The sequence below is a fragment of the Aulonocara sp. 'chitande type north' Nkhata Bay genome, linkage group LG3, assembly GCF_057382095.1.
Source record: "Aulonocara sp. 'chitande type north' Nkhata Bay isolate Kocher_YH1m ecotype deep benthic linkage group LG3, A_spYH_male_GT1.1, whole genome shotgun sequence".
NCBI classification, from domain to species: Eukaryota; Metazoa; Chordata; class Actinopteri; order Cichliformes; family Cichlidae; genus Aulonocara; species Aulonocara sp. 'chitande type north' Nkhata Bay.
In genome coordinates, this window is record NC_141346.1 from 48,736,094 (window position 1) to 48,757,376 (window position 21,283).

A 21,283-nucleotide genomic window follows, 5' to 3' on the forward strand; every position below is an offset into this window, starting at 1 on the left:
GACCTACGTGCGCCTGTGATATTTAATGAAAAACGGCCTTACACAATATTTTATTCCTCTTACGTCAGTACCCAGCTTTCCTTGCCCCGTGCCTCAGAGCAATAGTTTGTGTCACTCTTCTGTCTTTGCTCAAAAGAGAAAATGTTTGTGTCCTCTCTGTACGCACGGAGAAAACAAGAGGGATTTCTTTTCCCTTTATGTTGTTTTATTTGGAGGATTTTTAAAGATTAGCAGAATGGCGTGACGTATGGTGAAGATTCTGGGCTGCTGGTTGGCTAGCGTGTTTCTGTGTGGGAAGTTTCCGAATCACTCCGGTCTCACACTCTGAAGGCATGCATGCTATTTTAATTGGTGATTCTAAATTGGCCATAGGTGTGGTCTTCCGCTCGGCATTAAACACTAACAACACAGTGTCAAATCAAGTCAACTTTAATTGTATAGCACATTTAAAAGACATAGGGTGTCAGCCAAAGTGCTAAACAGACGTTCCTACAGTAATAGAGAGAAACTCCCAAATGACCCCCTATGAACAAGTACTTGGCAACAGTGGGAAGGAAAAACTTCCTTTTAACAAGGAGAAACCTCTGGCAAAACTAGACTCAGGGAGGGGCGGCCATCTGCCTGTGGTTGGTTTGGGGGTTCTGATTGGTTTACCCTAGCCTAGCAAAAAGAAACTTGGAACATTAGCTGGGCGGAGCTTCTTTGCTCAAAGCAAGAAGAGCCTGAGATGACCTTACCGTGACCTTGGCCATGTTTTATATGAACTTAGAGGTAAATGTAGGGAAAAGCATAACGTTAACGGAAGACAGTTTGAATTTGCACGATGGGAAGTTTGTAGATTTACTTCAAATAAGGGACCAAACTGTCTAAAAAAGGGTCATTATTTTTTAAATATGACACTTCCAGGTCTCCCAGTGTAATGGAAGCAGAGTTAGGATTGAATGGAGTTGGGGAGATTTGGAGATGCTGAATCATGGAACAGGAACAATCGTGCATATATGTGATATGCTGGACCGTGTTCTCTGAGCTTTTGTTGCATGCATGCTGTACAGAGGAGACAGAGAAGCAGGCAGAGGAACTGAATTAAAACACACCCATTTTACTACACCCCCCCTCCCTCCACCCCATTCTCATTCACTCAGCGCTATCTGACGCCGTCCCTCTCTCCTCTCAAAAATCCTCTCTTTTTTTTCCTACAGAAAACATGCAGGGAGGAGAGGAGGAGGAGAGAAGAAGAAAAAAAACGCGTCGGAGGCGACAAGGGAGAGAGAGAGGAAGCAGAGAAAGTTGGTAGTGGAACGAGAGGGAGAGGAGAGAGGGGTCGACCAGATGGAAGGAAGGAAGGAAGGAAAGGATCTCTCCAAGGGCTCAAGTGCGTGATTAAAGGATTCTGCACAAATAAACAAATATATGAATCAAAGCTTATAATTTTTAAAAAGTGGAATTATAGGCGCGTCACCGCTTTGCGTGGACGCGGACAAGACACGGCGGCGGCGGTGCGCACTGAAACAACCCGAGTCCTGTCTTTAGTCTGGATTTTACTCATGTTCTTCAAACTCTCGGGGAGGCTCGCTAACTTTTAAGGACAGTGCCTGACTTTTAAGAACCTCCCTCCCTGCCTTCCTCGCTCGGTGTTTCAATTAACCCTCTCCCCGGAAAAAGAAGAAGAAGAAGAACAGTAAAAGAAGCTCTGGGGCTGGAAGTGCAGGAAGGAAGAGCCTTCTGTTCCTTCCGAGGAGTTCCAAGTCGCCGTAGCCGGGGTTTAGGCGTTGGCACCCGGGCTGGGAGTCCCTTGTCATGGCCGGGGCCAAGCCGGGAGTCCACGCGCTGCAGCTGAAACCCGTGGCCGTCCACGAAGAGCTGAAGAAGGGCGGCAAATTCGTCAAGTGGGACGAGGTGAGAATGAAATGTCTGAAAGTTTCCTTCAGAGCAAACGCATAATAGTGTGCCATTTATGTTTGCGTGTCGCAAAAGACCTTGAAGCGACACGAGCGCGATCGGCCGTCCTGATGCGGCACGCTTTGACTAAAAAGACACGACAAGGGACAACATGACAGTTTTGACAGTAGGCCCACTGTCGCGCGTGCCTGTGCGTGCGCGCGTGCGTGTGTGGCTGAGATGTAGACACAGATGTAATAATGTATTTACAGGTGTATGTGCACAGTCTGTGCTCAACACAGCAGCGCACTTTATTTGCAAATGTGTGCGTTAATCAGATACTCCAGCCAAAAAAAAGTTCCCCATGTAGTCTGTGCTTGAATGTGAGTGTTGTGCTGAATTCTTGTCAAGCCGGTTTCCCCCTGGGCTTTTCTCTCTCTCTCACTCACTCACTCACTCACTCACACACACACACTCCCCTCCCTCTTCTTCCTTCCCACCTCTGCACCACCTTCCCTCCGTTTCCCAGGGGATTAAGGAAGAAGGCACCTGTCTCTGCAGGACTTGCATCTATTTGGAATCAATGTTGTTTTTGTTTCTTTCTTTCTGTGATGAATTCTCCCCTCTGGTTTCTGCTTGTTTCTGAAGTGTGTACGGGGAAACCTAAACACACACCAGCCTGTGTCACTGACCTGTGTGTGTGTGTGTGGGGTGGGGGGGTGTCCATGTGTCTGGGCGTCCATCAATGATTAACGGAGTGGCTGACTGAAGGGCTCAGTCTGCAGGCCCTGTGTGTTGGATTTATATTACAGCTGCTCGCACTGTGTACACCACAGTGTGTTTATCCATGTGCGGTGCAGGTCATCAACAATCTCGCTGCCGGGCAGGTGTGTAGCTCCAATAAAGCCGTTATCATAGCAGCACTTTGCAGACATGGTGCAGTTGTGTTGACACACAAGACGCAGAGAAACTTTCAGCCAAGTGCAATTTAACAGGGTGAAAAAAAAGAAAAAGAACCACAAGAGTGTTTGAAAGTAAGACAACTTATAAGCAACACAGCCCGACATGTCATCACAATAAAATGGTGTGTGTATGTTTCAGGCCTTCATGGAAAGTGTCTCGTCACGCAACACATTGAACTCCCTTTGATTTCCTTCCCTTCTCTCACACACTAGCTTTCTGTTTCTCTGTCTCTCAAAGGGAATTCCCAGGAAATGGTTATACCGCTTATTAAGTGTGTGAACACTTACAAATATGTGCGTGCCCTTGTCTGTCTCTCGCTCCTCTCTGTTTTCCGTTTTTTTTCCCTTCCTGTCAACAAGTGAGTTACGGCGACGCAAGAGGGCCTGTTGCTACTAAAACGTGCAGAGGAGCGCTCTGCACGTTTGCTCTGAGGATTAAAATTGGCATCGCGAAGTGAGACTGTGGTTGAGAGTTTGGAGATTAAAGCCTCCGGCTAGTCGGTGTCCAGAAAGGTTCTTAGACATGAAACAGACTGAATTAATATTTAAAGAAAGCGAGAGACTCGGTGCTTTTATTCAGGAACACGGGTCGGCTTCTTTCACACAGTCAGACTGTGAGTGAAAAAGATGCTTCTAATTAGCCAGCAGAGAGTCAACGAGCATCTCAGTTTCCTCCCTTTCCACACAGCACGATAAATGCTGCGTTAAAGCAAGTAAAAGTTTGGTATTTTTTGTGCATATTTTCAGCTCCGCATTCTTTCAGCAATAACTTCAAGGCTGACAAACTGCTGTTGAACTTACTCCCTTTGATTTCCGTTCGTTCTCTAACAAAACACGAAGAGTTAGTGTGTGTTTTGCGCTGCTGCACCTTCCTCTCGTTTTAATATAGGGCTAAAGCAAACAGCCGTTTTATAGCAAGTTATTTCACCAAAATCAACATATAAACATTATCTGGTGTCAGCTTTACGATGGCAGGATTTGAAGCTGCCTGTTATTGTACATTGGGCATCGTTGCCGTACGAGTGGGACAAAATGGGCATCTTGAGTGGACAGATAACACACACGCCGGTTCGCTAATGTTTTAGAGAATAAACAGCTGGAAAAACGAAGGTTACCAGTTTTAAAGCAGTTAGTCAGCATTCATTTTCTTTCAGTTGTCTCCAAATTGATGCCTTTATTTGTCCCAGACACAAGATAAGATGAGTTTTATTTATCCATTGCAAGAAACTCTTCAAGAAGAAGCACATTTTGCATATTTGGACTAGTAAATGACAAAATGGTTAGTGGAGTGGTATTTTCATTTGAATAAAAGCAGATGCTTTGGCAGTTTAGTGATCTGGAGCATTTAGGTGTGCGTTAAGGGTAACACAGTCTCCACAGGAAACTACATCCCAGCAAATTCACCCCAAGGTCAGACTGTGCAGTGCAATGCAGAAACTCTGTTACATCTCAGAGTCTACAGGCCTCAGTTAGCATTACAAATGTTCAAAGCTCACTACAGTACAATTAGAAAAAGACTGAAGAAGTGTGTTTTGTTTGGAAGGGTTGCCAGGAGAAAGCTTATTCTCTCTAAAAAGAACATGGCAGCCCAGCTGAGGTCTGCAGAATCCTGCACTGACCGACCGCTCAAAGCCCATTCCCACTGCGCTGTACTCTATGCCTTTAAGTACTTCCTAACACACACTCTGAAGGATTCAATGGGGCAATTTGAGGTTCATTAACTTTCCCCGGGACACTTCAACATGCAGACGCCGGAGGAGCCGGGAAATGAACCACCGACCTTCCGATTAGTAAGGTCTTCGGGGCGCAGTTGCCCCAAAGTTTTCCTGTGGTTACACTTTTTAAAAAATGAAGAAATGCACCGCTTATGAGTCGACACTGATATTTCAATTAATGTTTGAAATATCAGTATTTTTGTTGAATTATTTTCCCTTCTTTTTTTCTTTTGTTATGTTTTGTTTTCGCACAAAGAGCCGCCCTCATCTTTACTGGGAAATAACAAAAAGGCTTTAAAGTCTTTTGTCACAGCGTCTTTGAACATTTAATCAGGCAAAAATGACCCACCCAACATACAGTCATCCTGATTGTACTAATATAAAAATCATTTCAGTCAGATAATTAATATATTTCAAAGTTTAGGAATGGAAACAAGAAAATGTAGGCGTGCGGCTTTGATTTGATTGTGTTTGATTTAAAAGTTGGTTTTTTTTTTTGCTTTTCCGACACAGAAACAGAACGATGCAGCTTTCCAGATTTAAAGCCTCAGAGGTGTGTTTAAACTGGACGTCATCTGCTTTAAATTGAGCGTGAATCCAAAATAATAGCGAGCCAGTAGTTTTGTAACTATTGGTGGTTGCTTGTCATTTATTAACTGCGATATTTAAGAATATTGAATGTGATTTTTCTCTTCTCAGAGTGATGTTCGCCAAAGTTTTAAGCCAGCTGTGTCACAGACTTGGTGTATTCCTTTAAGTACTTAGCAAACTGAGATAAGCATTAGGAAACACACACATATACAGAAAGTGCCTGAGGGCGGTACAGTTTGTTTATATGAAAAACCCTCATTCGACCCCCCTCTTTTCCTCTCTTCCTCATTACTTTGTCCCTCCCCAACATGTCTCTGATTTTTATCCTGTTCTTCCCTCACCATCCCTTCAAGCTTCAGCCTCGCTCTCTTTCTTTCCTCCGTTAATTCATCTCTCTTGTATTTCACACACGTCACCCATTCAGCTGCTGTATTCTCTTCCACTTTTATTGTTTTTAGATTTCTTTAGCTCTGTTTCTGAATGGCCTTTAGGAAGTCTGCTGTAGGCACATCAAATGACACACACACACACACAAATACTGACTCATGCTCGGGGGAGGAAGGAATGTGTTCCAAACTGACCCTCTTTCGTCTGCGATCGGGCTCGTCCGCACACACACAAGCGCACGTGCTCTGTGTGCACGCGTGGTTGTTTTGTCATGGGCGTGCGTTTTGTGTTGAATGACTTCCTGTTTGAGCTTGTTGTAAAGGCTCCAGAGCCAAACCATTTTCCTTCACTCTCCCTTGGTCCGTCTGTTGACTGTACCATTGCAGCTGCTCTGCCCTCTGCAGCCTGGCCACAATTCAATTTAGACAAATTCCAACTGGAATTTGGTTAAAATTCCTCCTAAACAGCCAATTAAACAAACAGAGACAGACAGTTTGTCCACAGAGTTGCTTGGATCGCTGTCAGTGTGCTGATATGAATCTTAAGAGTCAATTAAAAAAAGAAAAAAAAGAAATAACTTTAACAGCATTAACATTTGCCTCTTATGCAGAGTGTTTGCACGTTTCATTCAATCGATTTTTCTTTTTTTTTCTGTCTTGTTTTTAGAGCACACGCTTCCATGTTCGCTTTGGTCATTACCAAAATGAATAGGCCAAGTAGACTTTTTCCGAAATTTGTGGACTTGTTTATATTCACGTTGCATAATTACAAGCAGACTTGGGCTTGTAAACAAAGTCCCATGGAATCACAAGTTGCTCATTAATTGTACAGAGGTTTGGGAACCTGGCATCATTTTGGGATTACAGGTTTTGGCTCCATTTCAAAACCCTGTAAATTGAGTGAAGCACGCTGGACCATAAAATGCTTGCTTTTTGGGCTCATTTCCCACAATCTGGTTGGGATTATTTTGTCAGACTTGAAATACTGCACAGCAGTTCACTTATAGGGGCGCAGAACTATAATCTTGGTGACAGCTGAAGAAACTTAAAGCTGCTGTTGTCCTCTGTGTTTATCAGGACCGTGCTGGCAAACCAAACTGACAGCCAGCACTTGTTCACAATTCAGAAATTCCATCTAGGCGTTTCTTTCTGCGGTTGCCATTACTCTAATCTAGTTTGAAGTACACTTCTGTGTGCTTTGGATAAAGTCATGAAAGTTAAACATCATATCAAAAGCCAAATATGATATTTGGATGATTGTGAGTCTGTTTAATTTTAATGACTCCGTGGTCTGCTCAGTTATAATACCCCATTCCCGTTCAGGTTGTTAAAGCAATAGTTTGAATTCTGGAAATATTCTTATTTGCTTACTTGCCAAGAGCTCAATACCTCCATCATATCTGCAGGCTGTTTAGTGCTTAGTTTAGAAAATCAACTGAAAATGGCGTTGGTCTGATTATAATAACCTCTCAGAGTAGCTTTGCATGATTCGTTGTTTAAAATAATGCTTATCTGTGTTAATTCCGACTATAATTATATATTTTTTAAGTCATAGTCTTTTGACTGTAATGTTATTGTGTTTCAGTCATAATTTAACTGTTTAAATTTTACATTTTTACTCAACTAAATATCATAAAATTATAGTAGACTTGATCTAAAGTCGATTCATCTGACTAAAATATAAAGTGTAAAGGTTTACTGGTGAGAGATTGGATCTCGTCTCTCTGGAATGTTTTCATCTCATTTTTATTTGTTGACGAAATAAAAGTTTTTCTACTCGTGCAAAACTATGAAACCTTGGTGCAGCCCCCTCGTCCTTTGTCTGAAACAAGCCATTGTAGCTTCCTCCCCCTATAAGTGCTTAATATAAGCACCCACCATGGCAACAGTATGTGCTAGTCAAAAGAAAACTGTAGTTTGTGTTTTAAATAGATTTTATAGACCAACACTATAAGTTTAATGTGAGGCATGGGCTCTTATGCATGTGACGATAGCACGTGGACTGCAAAACTGTCTGGATCTGTTGTTGAAGCATTGCTCTCCATTCCTGGATAAGTGCAGCCTAAAACTTGGTTATGACCCAGCATGTTCTGGCGTGTTCAACAGAAAACCTACTGAGACTAAATGCTGGCCAAGCAATCATCTGGATAAACTCCTGATCGTTGGCCATTGTGCTGGTGAAACGGGCATAGTGTTCGGTGTACATGCTGGAGCACCTCATCACATTGCCTCTGTCCAGTCAGATATTCACAGAAGCCTATCAGACCAGACATGATGCGCTCATGGATGTCCAAGACAACATCAACAGCTCAAACATGCGCGGCAGCATCCAGGATGACGCACGGTGGCACTCATGCCAATGTTGCACTCGCACTGTTTTTTGTGCTCTGACACCACTGGCTTGAGAGTGCAGTCGAGTGCATTTTTATTTGATAATCAAATCATGAATCTTACCACTGACTAAGACCAATCAACCGACCAATCAATCAACTGGATTTTCCAAGAGATTAAAATTATGTACAAAGAAATGGATTAAAAAAAAAGACATAGTCATTAGTCTTTTTTTAATTAGACATTAGTCTATACATGACAAAATAAAAAAAATAATATAACAGAACCACTTTAAAGTTTTTGGCCTCCATTAGCTCTATAGAGCTGTTTTTATATAGCTGCAATCATCCATGCACTGTGGCCCTCCTGAGGTTTTTTTTTAGAGATTGCCCAACAGAAATTGCATGTCTAAATAAACACTTTTGATGCATTCTGAAGGACTGATCTTCAAGCTGCCAGCTACCTATAGTCTGGATGATGTCCAGTTGCACATGTGAGGATAGAGCAGCTAATCATCCAGAGATTTCACAGCAACCAAGACAGTATCATGTGTCCTGCCCCCCGGCATGCCCTACCCTACATATCATTTCCAGGAGTGAGAATGTCTTCTGTTGTGCTCTACATGTGAAAAATGGGCAGCTATGAACACCATCCAAACCCGAGTCTCACCCCTCCCCTGGAGTTCATGCCTGAAAACTAATTCAGGCATGATTGATTCATATTTTGGTTATTACATCAAACTATTTTGCTGTAGTGCAGGTGGTGGTAGCATGACAAGACATGTTACAGGAAGTCAGCAAAGGCAGAGAGGAGGAAGGAAGGTGAGCTCGGTGTAATCACACTCCTGTAGTGGTTTAGCGAGTTCCTTTGAGGTCAGACACCAAAATGGGAGGCAGGAGGAATTTGTTGCATCTATATAACTAACAGAGGCTGGGTGAGATGTTGTGACATGTTGTTATAGATGTTTTTTGAGTTCCTTTTTAAAATTTTGTTCATAATTTTCAAGGGATTAGAGTTCTAACACTTGTGTTGCTAAAGGTCTAAAGAACAGGGTGTGTTTTAGAAGAAAAAAGTCACTGCATCAAAAACATATAAAACAATTACTTACTCAGGTTTTAAGTACTTAAAAACTTTAGAAAAAAAAAAAAAGGCAGTTGACCGAAAACGTTTCCTTGCGGAACTCCCATGTAAAACACCCATGTAAAACAATATTGTGAGAAATGTCACATGAGTAGTTTTTAAATACTTGGAACCTGTTGTATCAAAACATCAGGAATGAAAGCGTTTTCAAAAATGTCTGAAAAATTGCTCTAACAGTTTGAGTTTTTTTGCGAAGTTCGTATATGCTAATGCCAGTACGGCTGATCGTGCCAAATGGAGACAATATTGGAAGTGACTGAGGGGGGGTATTGCCTCCAAGACGATATTCAGTTGCTTACTGGGGGGATGGGATGTCTATTTGTAGTACTGAGTTGTATTTTCAGCTTAAAAAATGAAGAGAAATGCACATAGTCTGCACTTTGGCTTATTTGAATTTCACCTTATAGCCAATGAAAGTCAACCTTTTTCAACACACAACCATCATTTTCCTAAATAATTGTCCCAATCAGTGTGCATCCATTGCGTTGGATAAGAGAAGTTTTTATAGTTTAGTTTTTAATGTATCCTGAATTGCTCATTACTCATAATCTATTAAGCAAGAAATCTATTAGCATGTTAAATGAAAGTAAAACTGTTATCAGCTGAACCTTCTTGTAAAGGTTTGCATTTCAGCCTGACCGTATCCAGTCGCACGCTGCAGCTCTGATAGGAAATATCTGCCACAGCATTCTAGGGTGATCTTTGCTTTCTGAAAACAAGATCAGATATTGTCGAGCCACGCTTCCTTTCCGTTTTCAAATAGACCCTTTGCTGTTCATGTCTCAACGCTGAATTCTAACGATGCTGGAGATGCAAACCAGGGTTTCACAATGACATGTTTGTGAAAGGCCGTGTTTAAAATGAACACATTTCAGACCAGAAAAACCGATCTCTCTCACGAGCAGAGTCGTCCTGTCCTTTTATAGGAGAGCACAATGAGCTTCACTATTGTGCCAATTGCTCCTGTGTGCCAGTATTTTCACAAAGTGGATATCTTGGTTTGGCTCTCGATTGATGCGCGGAAGCGGCGCGCCACAAATTGCCGTTATGAGACAGATGTTTGGGAGATTAGAGTGAAGGCAGGAGCGAAGGAGTAGAAGTGGAGGAACGGATGCGCAGAATCGCGGGAAGGGCCCGACACCGTGTCGACAAACGCTGCTGACATCCTGACAGAGTGGTGAGAAACAAGGGCCGGATGGAGAGGGAGAGAGAAAGGTGGAAGGTCAACCACAGCCACATGTGAAGTGTTGGGACCGCCATCTGAACTCTGCATCTCGTCTCCTTCTCCTCTTTGACTCTGTTACGAATTTTACCTTCATCTTCTGCCGTCTCTTATCTTGTATGTAATCTCTTGCACATTTGTCATTGCCATCTTTCTTCCTCCTCCTATTCATCTATCTTCTTCCTGTCTTTTGCCTAAGCTCTTCCTTAATTTTCAGACGAGTCTCCCCTTTGCCCTCCTCTTGTATTTCCCTCTTTCTGTCTTGTGTCTTGTGAGTTTTGAGTCTGGTCAGATGTCATGCCGTATCCAATCGTCCACCATTAGTTTTTGGTCCTAGATGGCCTTTATCTCATAAAGCACATAAAGTACTAGAACCACTGTAATGTGAAAACTTTGTATCACCACTATGGATCTTTCCTGTAGATGAACTGACCAATCAATGTTAGTCTTCAGGAAAGTTGAGCATCACTATGTGATACCATTTTACTGCGCAGCAAGGTTTCTTGGCTGTTTTCATCGAGGAATAGAAATACACTTGGCCCGCGTAGCGCTGTTAGAAATCACTGTGACAAGCAGACTGTTGAAATTGGATCAGGTTATAGGGATGATTCAAAGAGATGGACATTGGCTGATTGAAGACTGCCGAGGGTGTAACTGTTTATGCTCTGATGCACATTAATCTGAATAGTGTGATGTGCAAATCTGGTGATTGTTCCACATTCAGATTATTCAGCCGCTTTTGTATTTGTGGCACATGTCCGATCAGCTCCCTGAATGTAGACGCCTGTCATCTGTTCAGCGCAGGAGTTGGCTTTCTCGTGTTGCTCTTAATTCTTTGTGCTTGCGTTAAAAGCAAGTTCTCTGCAGAGAAACAGTTCAGCTCGGTAGGTCCGTCGAGTCGAGCGGAGAGCATTTGCAGGAGAAACAAGAATTTTTTTTGTGCCACAGACTGGACTGTAGTCGTTCCTGACGACGACAAACACTTTTGTCTTTACTCTCAAAGGGCACTTTGATCAGACAAGTGCCTTTCAAACAACAATTTTCTCTTTTAGTGAACATTAAACTGCTACAGAGTGCCAGTCCTGTGTGTGTGCCAGTAGGGGGGGAAATCACAAAAACGGATCTTGGCACTTTATTTAGCTGAGTGAAACCTGTGCACACTTGGGTATTGTTCAGTATGCAGAATGTGCCTCTGTCGTCGGAAGGGTTAGTGGTTCATTTGCTGCCTATACAGCCCAATCAGATGAGAGTTAAATGAACCCCGTGGAAATGAAATGGTGCAGCACCTGCAAACAGGAAAAACGGTGCTCGTAAAAGTACTGAGCATGTGCAAGAAGGTAGCACTAACCAAAATATTAAAAAGACTTCAAGAGAAGATCTAGTGTTTAGATCTAGTATGTGTGTATGCCCATCAGACGCCATCTACACCTACACTAAATAAATCTTCACAGACCCGCTTATTTCATTCCTTCCATATTTAATCCTATGGCATACTTTCACATCTCTGGCTTCACTTCTCCCTCCTCGCTCTCCTATGTCTTGAGTCCAAAGGTTACCTACTGTCATCAACTTTTACCATGTTGCCAAAGCAGCTGCTGAAACACACTCGCACTAAGTGCACGCTGGCCCTCTTTCACACACCACTCCCGTAAGCTATTACAAAACACACACACAGAGTTGCAGTGACCAAAGGTGCAGCCGGAGAAGCCACTTTTATCAGTTTCCAACTAATGGCTTTCTCCTGACTGGCATTACACACACACACAATAATTTGTGGTGAAGGCAGTATAACGTGTATTTGGCTTTCTACATCTGAGCTGTTACACATTGTGATTTTTCAAGAGGTGTTCATTAGTTTGTCCGTGTAAGACATCGGCTCCAGGGGTGGTCCCTCCACTCTGTGTGTGTTTGACATTATATGGTCAGGTAATGACGGTGTTTGTCACTGGGTCAGGGCATATGGAGGCAGTCTGGAGAAGGAGACACGGTCTTTAATCAATTAAGGGGGAAGAGATGTTTTTAAACGTTGCTTAGCGAGTAAAGCGAGGCAGCGATTGACACGGAGACGATGAAAATGCAAAGAGGGAAATAAGACTTCAGAGGGATCCTACATATGGCGGTTAATTAGGGAGTGGGTGAGGTCCAATTATAGACCCACCATCCCCCTCTTACACCAACACATCATAGGGTGTTTACAGTAAACATGGTGTCTGTGTATTCACGCCCGTGTGCTAATGATTTCCTGGTTAGTTTTGTAACCTTTACACTTAATGTCAGGTGGAAAATACCTTTGCCTTTGTGTTGTAAAAATAAAAAAACACCTTCAGATAAAGAATAGAGGCATAAATGACAAATTGTTGTCACTACCGTTAATCTTTTGGTCTACAAATTCCTAACTGCAGCCTGCAAATAACTGACTTTATCTATCCAACAATCCCAAAACCAAAGACGTTCAGTGTACGCTGATTAAAAAATATCAAGCCAAGCGTCAAATCCGAACATTTTTGAGGCTACGGCCAAAGAATGTTTGGCATGCGAGCTTGATTTAAGTGATAGGGAGGAAAAAAACAACTAAACAAAAGAATTAAGTGAAAGTATTTCAGACTTCACATGGAATCAGAGTGGATGAACCGTGAAAGAAACAAGAAACTGTGTGTATTTCAAGTTGTAAAGGCAACTAACAGGTATGTAAAATCCAGCAGACGTTAAAATGCAAATATATTTGACCAATACTGGTGTGTGTGTGTGTGGGTGTGTTTGGGTTCATCCTCCAGCCAGTACTTGTAGTATTGCATGTAGGCTTGATAGTGATGTTGTTATAATTCTGGTCATCTGAATCTAAAGATCATGTGTATGTGCTTGCGTGTCTGCCCCCACTAGATTACACAGATACCGCGCATATATTAGTCAGTAGATAGTCAAGTGTCAACAAGAAAACCCGAGTAAGGTTTAGAGTTAATCTCATATTTAGTCCCATTTCAGTACAAACTGAACCAAGCTTAAACCAAAGATGGTCTCTTTATACATCTCTCACTTATGCATGTAAATTAGCAGCACCTGTACTTTTCTTTGTGTGAACAAAGAAATCCGCTTTCCATCATCCTGTTCCACTGGTGTCTCCAGCATGGTTTAAAATATTCCCCACCCTCTCTGGATCTCGGTGCAAAAGGGGTGGGTCTGCCTAATCAGAAAATCCTGTCAGAATTGCATACAGCATCAAGTTTTCCTAGAAACGATTGTGCATTAATTTTCAGGCTGCTGCTTATTTTTCAGCTGCAGGTCTTTCATTCAATTCCAGAAAAATTTCTCAAGTTGTTCCTGAAGGTTGCACAGAAGGTACTAACATATGACATTTATAATATAATGCATAGAATAGTTTGCAGATAGCAGGCAGTGAACTAAACCACATAAGCCCCTACATGGCTTAAAAATATCTTTATTACTGCTACTTTACTACTATTATATTACTACTTTATTACTGTTTTTAACAATTAGAGGAATAATAACATTGCAGCTTTTACTGACTTCGAAGATGACTCATCAGTCTCAAACATACGGACTTGATAATGACTGTAGTCACAATGACAAAATGTGTGCTTGCAGTTGAGATGCAGTGTATGTGTGAACCTGATTATTCTGTCTCTGTTTGTCTCTGCTAAACATGACCTGACCTGACCATATTCATGGATTATTGCCTGTTATTTAATATTGGTTATGTGTTTTCTCAGCTCATTATATTCATGGTGCACAGTAGTCATGCTATAGAGTTTGTTAATACTAAGTTGTATACATTGAGAACAGGGTCACTTCAGTGTACTAAGTAGTAACCTTTCTATCCGGTCGTTAAGTGATGACGTGACGAATCCTACTTCCGGGCCTAAAGTAGTCTGCGTTTAATATGGCTTTTGTGTTGTTAACATGTTTAATGTTTTGTATTTACTTCAATTTAATCTCAAAAAGCTCCTAAAACAGTCAGTGATCACTGTTGACCTCCCTCAGCTTTTATTACCACTAATCATTTATTTAAGCTCAGTTTTTAAAACCTTAGGATGTAACTACAGCACAGCCCATGCAGCAGTATATGAATGACTAACCTCGTATTGTGGATGGATTATCTCAGTTGTTCTCCTGGCTGAAGTTTGGTCCTTTTACAGCATCCTGCCATGCGATTACATTTGTTCCTGACCACCGAGAACACTCACGTTAACTTTTATCGAGTGGAAAAAAAGTTAGCTTGTTTATATTATGCTAACATAGCTGTGTCGCTAGCGGTCACGTAGCACATCATTATATAGCAGCTAGCCAAACTTCAGTAACCCTACAAACGTCACTGCTGTTTAGTTTTCTGTCTTCATTTATGTTGGAAGTGATAACAGAGCTGTACGTTTTAATTTGTTTCCAAAACCCCGCAGTCAGGACATGCTATATTGTATTTAGATAGAAGCTAGCGAGCTAACTTCCTGTTAACTTCTAACTCCATTAAATGTCATAAATTCCGTTTTCATGGATGCCTGGATGTTAAACTCAATTGTTACACCTGGTAGAGCAGAACGCTGATCATTTTATTAAAGATAAAAGACTTTAGACAGTTTTTCAACTCTCAGTAATGCCATAGTGATCGTTTGATATATGGACCTGCAGCGGAGTTTAGACCCAGACACGGCTAGTGACGTCAGACTGAACAACCGGATTGTCTTCAACTAACAATATGTGTGCAGTTTTATTACAACATAGGCTAGCAATGATTAGCTGTATATCCAGTCTTGCTTTGCAGGGACAGTAGAGCATGAAGCTGAGGTAACATTGTCAGGTCTGTCATATTGTTCCACTTATTGCCGTCATCATTTTTAGCTGGTGAGGTTGAATAGATCCTTAGTTTAGCAAAATCTTTAATTTAAAGGCAACAATTGGTATAATCTTTTAAAACTGGCTTTTTTGTTTGAATGTTTTTGGGTTTTTGTTATATTTGTTTGTCATTTAGCACTAGGAACATCTGACTTTCCAAATGGAAGTTTTAGTTTGTGTTTTCAGTTCTGTTGTCTTACAGACATAAGATACACAAACAAAAGCTAGGCTGGAGATTTGCAAGCTTCACTGCAAGACATTTGCTCTGACCAATCACCGGCTGAAAAGAGGCCATGACATCAGGTCACAGCCTTAAGATGGTAATCACAGCGTGAAATTGGGGATGTATCCATTTGCACCAGTGAGTAAGCAGAGGTCACGAGTTCAGTGATTAAGCGCACGTTTGACTTCACGATTGAAGTTGCATTCAAATTATTCTGTCAGTGAGTTTCTGTTCAGAGCGAAGCAGTAACTCCTGGTATCTCTAGAGCTGGCTGGAGCTTCAGACTGTGTTTTTGTGTTATAGCTGCTTCTTGCTAACTAAGCTAACGCAGCTCACTTTTAAAAGAACATATTGCTGCTTATTAAGGCCTGATGATCGGTCTAAAATCGCCCCCTTGTCTACTCAGTCATTGCTAGTCACTATAGCAACAATAAAATGGCTGACATTATGCATGGTCAAGTTAGAAAAATGAGGCTAATTTAAGATTTAACTTCAGCTACCTCTCCTGACATTTTGTTTTATTTTCTATTATAACATTTTTTTCTTGCTCCCATCCACCTACTTCTATCCTGTTCTTAAACCTTTGTCTTTCTCCTTTATTTACCTCTCTTGCTAACCTGCGCTCTCTGTTAGCCAACCTTGGAGCCTAAAATGAAGGTAGGTTCAACTTAAAATGTATGTTTTGCAAGGAGTCTGTAAGGGAACATTTTAAGAGTTTGGGAAACACTGGGAATATTTTTGCTTAGGGTTGGTAACACAAGAAACCCAGCATTAGACGCTAAATTTGTTGCTTAGCATAAAAGCTAAAACAGGAAATACGACTAGCCAGGCTCTGTCCAAAGGTAACAGATGGTGAAAGATAACAATATATCACAAGATATGTGTTGTTTGGATAGCTCATGGGTTTAAATGAAAACACTAAACTAATATGGTGCACATTTATTCCCTTTTTTGGATATAAAGTATAAATGAAAACTGTTAGCATTGTTAGCCGTTTTATAACTGTTTTATAGATGTAAAGAAAAATTGTGTACTTTAAGTATACAAGAGTATACTTAAGGACTACAGTCCTTTATGGAGTCCCATAAAGTTTTCCTGTCTTTGCCAGTTGCCTCCATCACTTATTTTATCAACCCACTCTGTTTTTGTGTGGAAGCCTTCTAGTGCTTTTTTCCTGTTCGCTTCATTTTTGTGTTTGAGTTAAAATTGCAGTCATTAATGTTTCAGCTTTGTTGAACTCACATGATAGCTGCATATGTTTTTCACCACACATTAAGGAAATTATAAGCTTCTTTCCTTTGTTAAGTTGATAGTGAGAAAGTTTTATGTGGTTACCAGGAGGTCCTTCTCTCTCTTTATAATCCGATTATGAGAAGTATATTGTTAAGTTGATGCTTTGGTGTTGTGAGTCTGTCACTTTAATAGCAATTTGAATCAACATCCCTGTTTCCCGGGCGGTCTTGGCAATGTGTTTGTCTGTTGGACCAGAGTGTGACTGTAATTACGCAGCCAGAAGCTCTGTGTGTGTATTTGTGTGCCTGTGTTTGTGCATGTGGTCATCGTATCTTGCGTACGACTCAATAATGATGATGCAAATGATATGTTGATTCAGGCTTCTGTGCCATCATTATGCTGCACATGAATGAGATCTTCATGCTGGTTAAAGCTTGTGGTTTCCAGCTTGAAAACAGCTGTTGAGCAACATGTGACATAAACACACGGTGTCCTTTCCTTTGTCTTTCTGTCCATCTACAATGTCATAAAGTTAAACAAAGTAGAGTTTTATACTAACTGGGTCTTATTATTTTTGTAGGTTGGCCATAATTTTGATGGTAACAACAAACTTTCAGTATGTAGCGAGCATTTAGGATTTTCCCATCTGTTGAGTCCGTGCTTCTTCTGCTACTATACAGATGGGTCGTGATTTTCCTTGAAAAGTGTTAGCAAAGCGTATCTGTCCCGGTTCAACAATAAGCAAATGAGTTACAGTGGGGCAAAAAAGTATTTAGTCAGCCACCGATTGTGCAAGTTCCCCCACTTAAAATAATGACAGAGGTCAGTAATTTGGACCAGAGGTACACTTCAACTGTGAGAGACAGAATGTGAAAAAAAAAATCCATGAATTCACATGGTAGGATTTGTAAAGAATTTATTCGTAAATTAGGGTGGAAAATAAGTATTTGGTCACCTCAAACAAGGAAAATCTCTGGCTCTCACAGACCTGTAACGTCTTCTGTAAGAAGCTTTTCTGTCCCCCACTCGTTACCTGTATGAATGGCACCTGTTTGAACTCATCATCTGTATAAAAGACACCTGTCCACAGCCTCAAACAGTCAGACTCCAAACTCCGCCATGGCCAAGACCAAGGAGCTTTCGAAGGACACCAGGAAAAGTATTGTAGACCTGCACCAGACTGGGAAGAGTGAATCTACAATAGGCAAGCAGCTTGGTGTGAAAAAATCAACTGTGGGAGCAATCATCAGAAAATGGAAGACATACAAGACCACTGATAATCTCCCTCGATCTGGGGCTCCACGCAAGATCTCATCCCGTGGGGTCAAAATGATCATGAGAACGGTGAGCAAAGATCCCAGAACCACACGGGGGGACCTGGTGAATGACCTGCAGAGAGCTGGGACCAAAGTAACAAAGGTCACCATCAGTAACACACTACAACGGCAGGGAATCAAATCCCGCAGTGCCAGACGTGTTCCGCTGCTGAAGCCAGTGCATGTCCAGGCCCGTCTGAAGTTTGCCAGAGAGCACATGGATGATACAGCAGAGGATTGGGAGAATGTCATGTGGTCAGATGAAACCAAAGTAGAACTTTTTGGTATAAACTCAACTCGTCGTGTTTGGAGGAAGAAGAATACTGAGTTGCATCCCAAGAACACCATACCTACTGTGAAGCATGGGGGTGGAAACATCATGCTATGGGGCTGTTTTTCTGCCAAGGGGACAGGACGACTGATCCGTGTTAAGGACAGAATGAATGGGGCCATGTATCGTGAGATTTTGAGCCAAAACCTCCTTCCATCAGTGAGAACTTTGAAGATGAAACGAGGCTGGGTCTTCCAACATGACAATGATCCAAAACACACTGCCCGGGCAACAAAGGAGTGGCTCCGTAAGAAGCATTTGAAAGTCCTGGAGTGGCCTAGCCAGTCTCCAGACCTCAACCCCATAGAAAATCTGTGGCGGGAGTTGAAAGTCCGTGTTGCTCGGCGACAGCCCCAAAACATCACTGCTCTCGAGAAGATCTGCATGGAGGAATGGGCCAAAATACCAGCTACTGTGTGTGCAAACCTGGTAAAGACCTATAGTAAACGTTTGACCTCTGTTATTGCCAACAAAGGTTATGTTACAAAGTATTGAGTTGTATTTTTGTTATTGACCAAATACTTATTTTCCACCCTGATTTACGAATAAATTCTTTACAAATCCTACCATGTGGATTCATGGATTTTTTTTCACATTCTGTCTCTCACAGTTGAAGTGTACCTCTGGTGCAAATTACTGACCTCTGTCATCATTTTAAGTGGGGGAACTTGCACAATCGGTGGCTGACTAAATACTTTTTTGCCCCACTGTATGTAGTCCATGAAATGTGCGATGACTTTCTTTTCTACAGCATTTTCCTCGTAAATAAATATGTAAATGATTAAAGTGTGAAAGCAGTCCCAAGTTCAGGTGTTTTACCTAATCACTGTTTTTTTTTTTTTTTTTTTTTTTTTTTTTTTTTAAATTATCAATGATAAATACCTCTCACTATTTTCACACATTACGGTTTTTTTTGTTTTTTTTATTTTTATAATTAACTACAACTATATTAAAACTGTTAAACAAAAAAACCAAACTAAAATTAAATATATATAACATGCCTTTAATTTTAGACTACAGTCTTTTCAATATAGTCTGATTAGTCAATCTGAGGATGCATCCGTGGACATGTTTGATACTGGGACTCTGTTTGACTCAAGCGTTCACATTCCGATCCCCGTTCAGAACGTCTTTAATGTGCCACTGACAAACGGCACCCATATTATGACAAAAACAACACTTATAAATAGCACGAAGGCTAATAAAAGCTAAAGTAAACTTAAAATTCAAAAACAAACTAATGAAAAATACTACAGAGCAATTTGAGACTGACCTAAATACTACACTCTGCTATGCAAGTACAGATTTTACACTCACTTACATTTATATTTTTAAGTAAAGTCATTTAAAAATAGTCATTTGGCTGCGATGATTTAAGGTTTAACATAAATAACTAGACTTAACAAATGTTAGTCAAATCTGTTTGTTTTTTTCTATCATAGACAAAAATAATTCAGCTTATTTATCAGATTAAGAAATCGCCAAATATCAGTATTGGTATCAATATTAAAATCCTATATCGGTGGGGCCTGATTGCCTTATGTTATGGAAAAGCTAGCTGAAACTCCAACAAACTGGCTGTAGTTGGCCAAAAATACCAAATTTTACAATGCTGTTGAGTTATTTATTTTATCAGCTTATGTCTAGTTAGTTAGCAAGGTCCTTGCAAGCGTATTAATATTAATCATAGCTTTTGAAATGATCTATATTCTGCTATAGTACAAGCTACATGCTTATCTTAGATTACAGAATATAGTTGTTTCCCAGTCTTCCTGCTGACGCCTCATGATGTAATACCAGTATCCTCTTTCATCGCTGGCGTGGCTCACTTTTTCATTTCAGAAATGTACTTTAGAGGTCTTTACCCTGTGGATAGTTCAGCTTTTTGAAGGATTTAAACTTTTTTACTAGCAAACAATGACAGAGAGCGAGTGTTTGAGACCTTAATTCACTGTGTGTTGTGATAATGTTCCAACATAATACCCCATCAAATTCAAGGCCAAATCTATAAAAAGTAAGACCCACATTGTAATAAACACTGGCTCCTGTTTTGAGTTGCACATTGTGTTTTTTCTCTTCTTGGACCTTTAGTTTGTGTTTGCAATTTTTTAACATCTGCATTTCTGTTGTCGCCTAGGAGCCTAACAGTACACAGCCGACGCTGATAAACCTGAAAGTTGATCCGGAAGGATTCTTCCTCTACTGGACCATAGGTGCTGGCCAGGTGAGACGTACTCGATGTCTTACACACACAGAGTTACACACATACAAACTGATTACCTTCAAAGTCGGCCAAATAGACTGTCGCACATCTCCGAAGTACTCGGACACAATCAAATACAAATGAGCCACTCTAACCATAATGGGTTTTAAATGTACCATCATGAGTGCTAATATGGATATTACACTTGTTATTTGTCTACTTTAACACCACTACATAGCTACGCTCCCACTTCTCCTACATATTTCATCTGTCTTTCTAAATTGCTGTTTCTTCCTCAGCTCTTTGTGTCACTTATTGTGGTTTTACCGGCCCATTAGTTCAACCAAAATGGGTTTCATCAATTTGTCCTGGCCTTGTTTGTCTCCTGTTTTCTCCTGTTCACTCTGATCCCTGTAGTCTTTGTGGTTATCAGCAATCCTCCATCTCTTTTCCCCCCCATTCATGTGTTATTGCTTTCCAACATCCGTCCTTCCTCTCCTTGACTTTAGAGGTTACGTTTAAGCCATTAGTTTAGTAATATTGGATTTTGCATTTTAGGCATTCAGCAATAAACTGGGAATTGGCAGCATGATGGTGATTCTGACTGTGGTTATGTATGTAGATGTATGGGATCATAATGAGTTATTCCTTTGATATTGGAGTATGGATATGGTAATCTGCTGTCATGGATAAACAAATCCTGTGAACAAAGCTGCCCTTCTGTTATATAGTGAGATATAGGCAATATCTCACTGTTATCCTTTTACTCATCTCTTCACATAACCGGTATATCTCGGTTATGGTGGTCTGGTCTGTACATTTTATAAGGCTTTCTGGATCAAATGACATTACAGGGGCAGCTCAATTAACTCCCTCCCACACGCGCTTACACACAAACAAAAGTCTT

The 21,283-nt window shown here is 41.0% G+C and overlaps 1 protein-coding gene across 4 annotated transcripts in view; it reads left to right on the forward strand.

The window, feature by feature from the left end:
- Positions 1 to 1,137: 1,137 nt before the first annotated feature.
- plcb3 (phospholipase C, beta 3 (phosphatidylinositol-specific)) overlaps positions 1,138 to 21,283 on the forward strand; it is a 59,678-nt gene continuing 39,532 nt past the window's right edge. For 2 of the 4 annotated variants that reach the window (XM_086284334.1, XM_086284327.1), the window contains exons 1-2: positions 1,138 to 1,896; positions 20,311 to 20,397. In XM_086284334.1, coding sequence (XP_086140460.1) covers positions 1,798 to 1,896; positions 20,311 to 20,397 — 186 coding nt within the window. In that variant the 5' untranslated portion in view covers positions 1,138 to 1,797. Of the gene's footprint in view, positions 1,897 to 15,280; positions 15,432 to 15,743; positions 15,951 to 20,310; positions 20,398 to 21,283 lie in introns of those variants that run through there. The other 2 variants (XM_086284342.1, XM_086284350.1) reach the window with 2 other exon arrangements.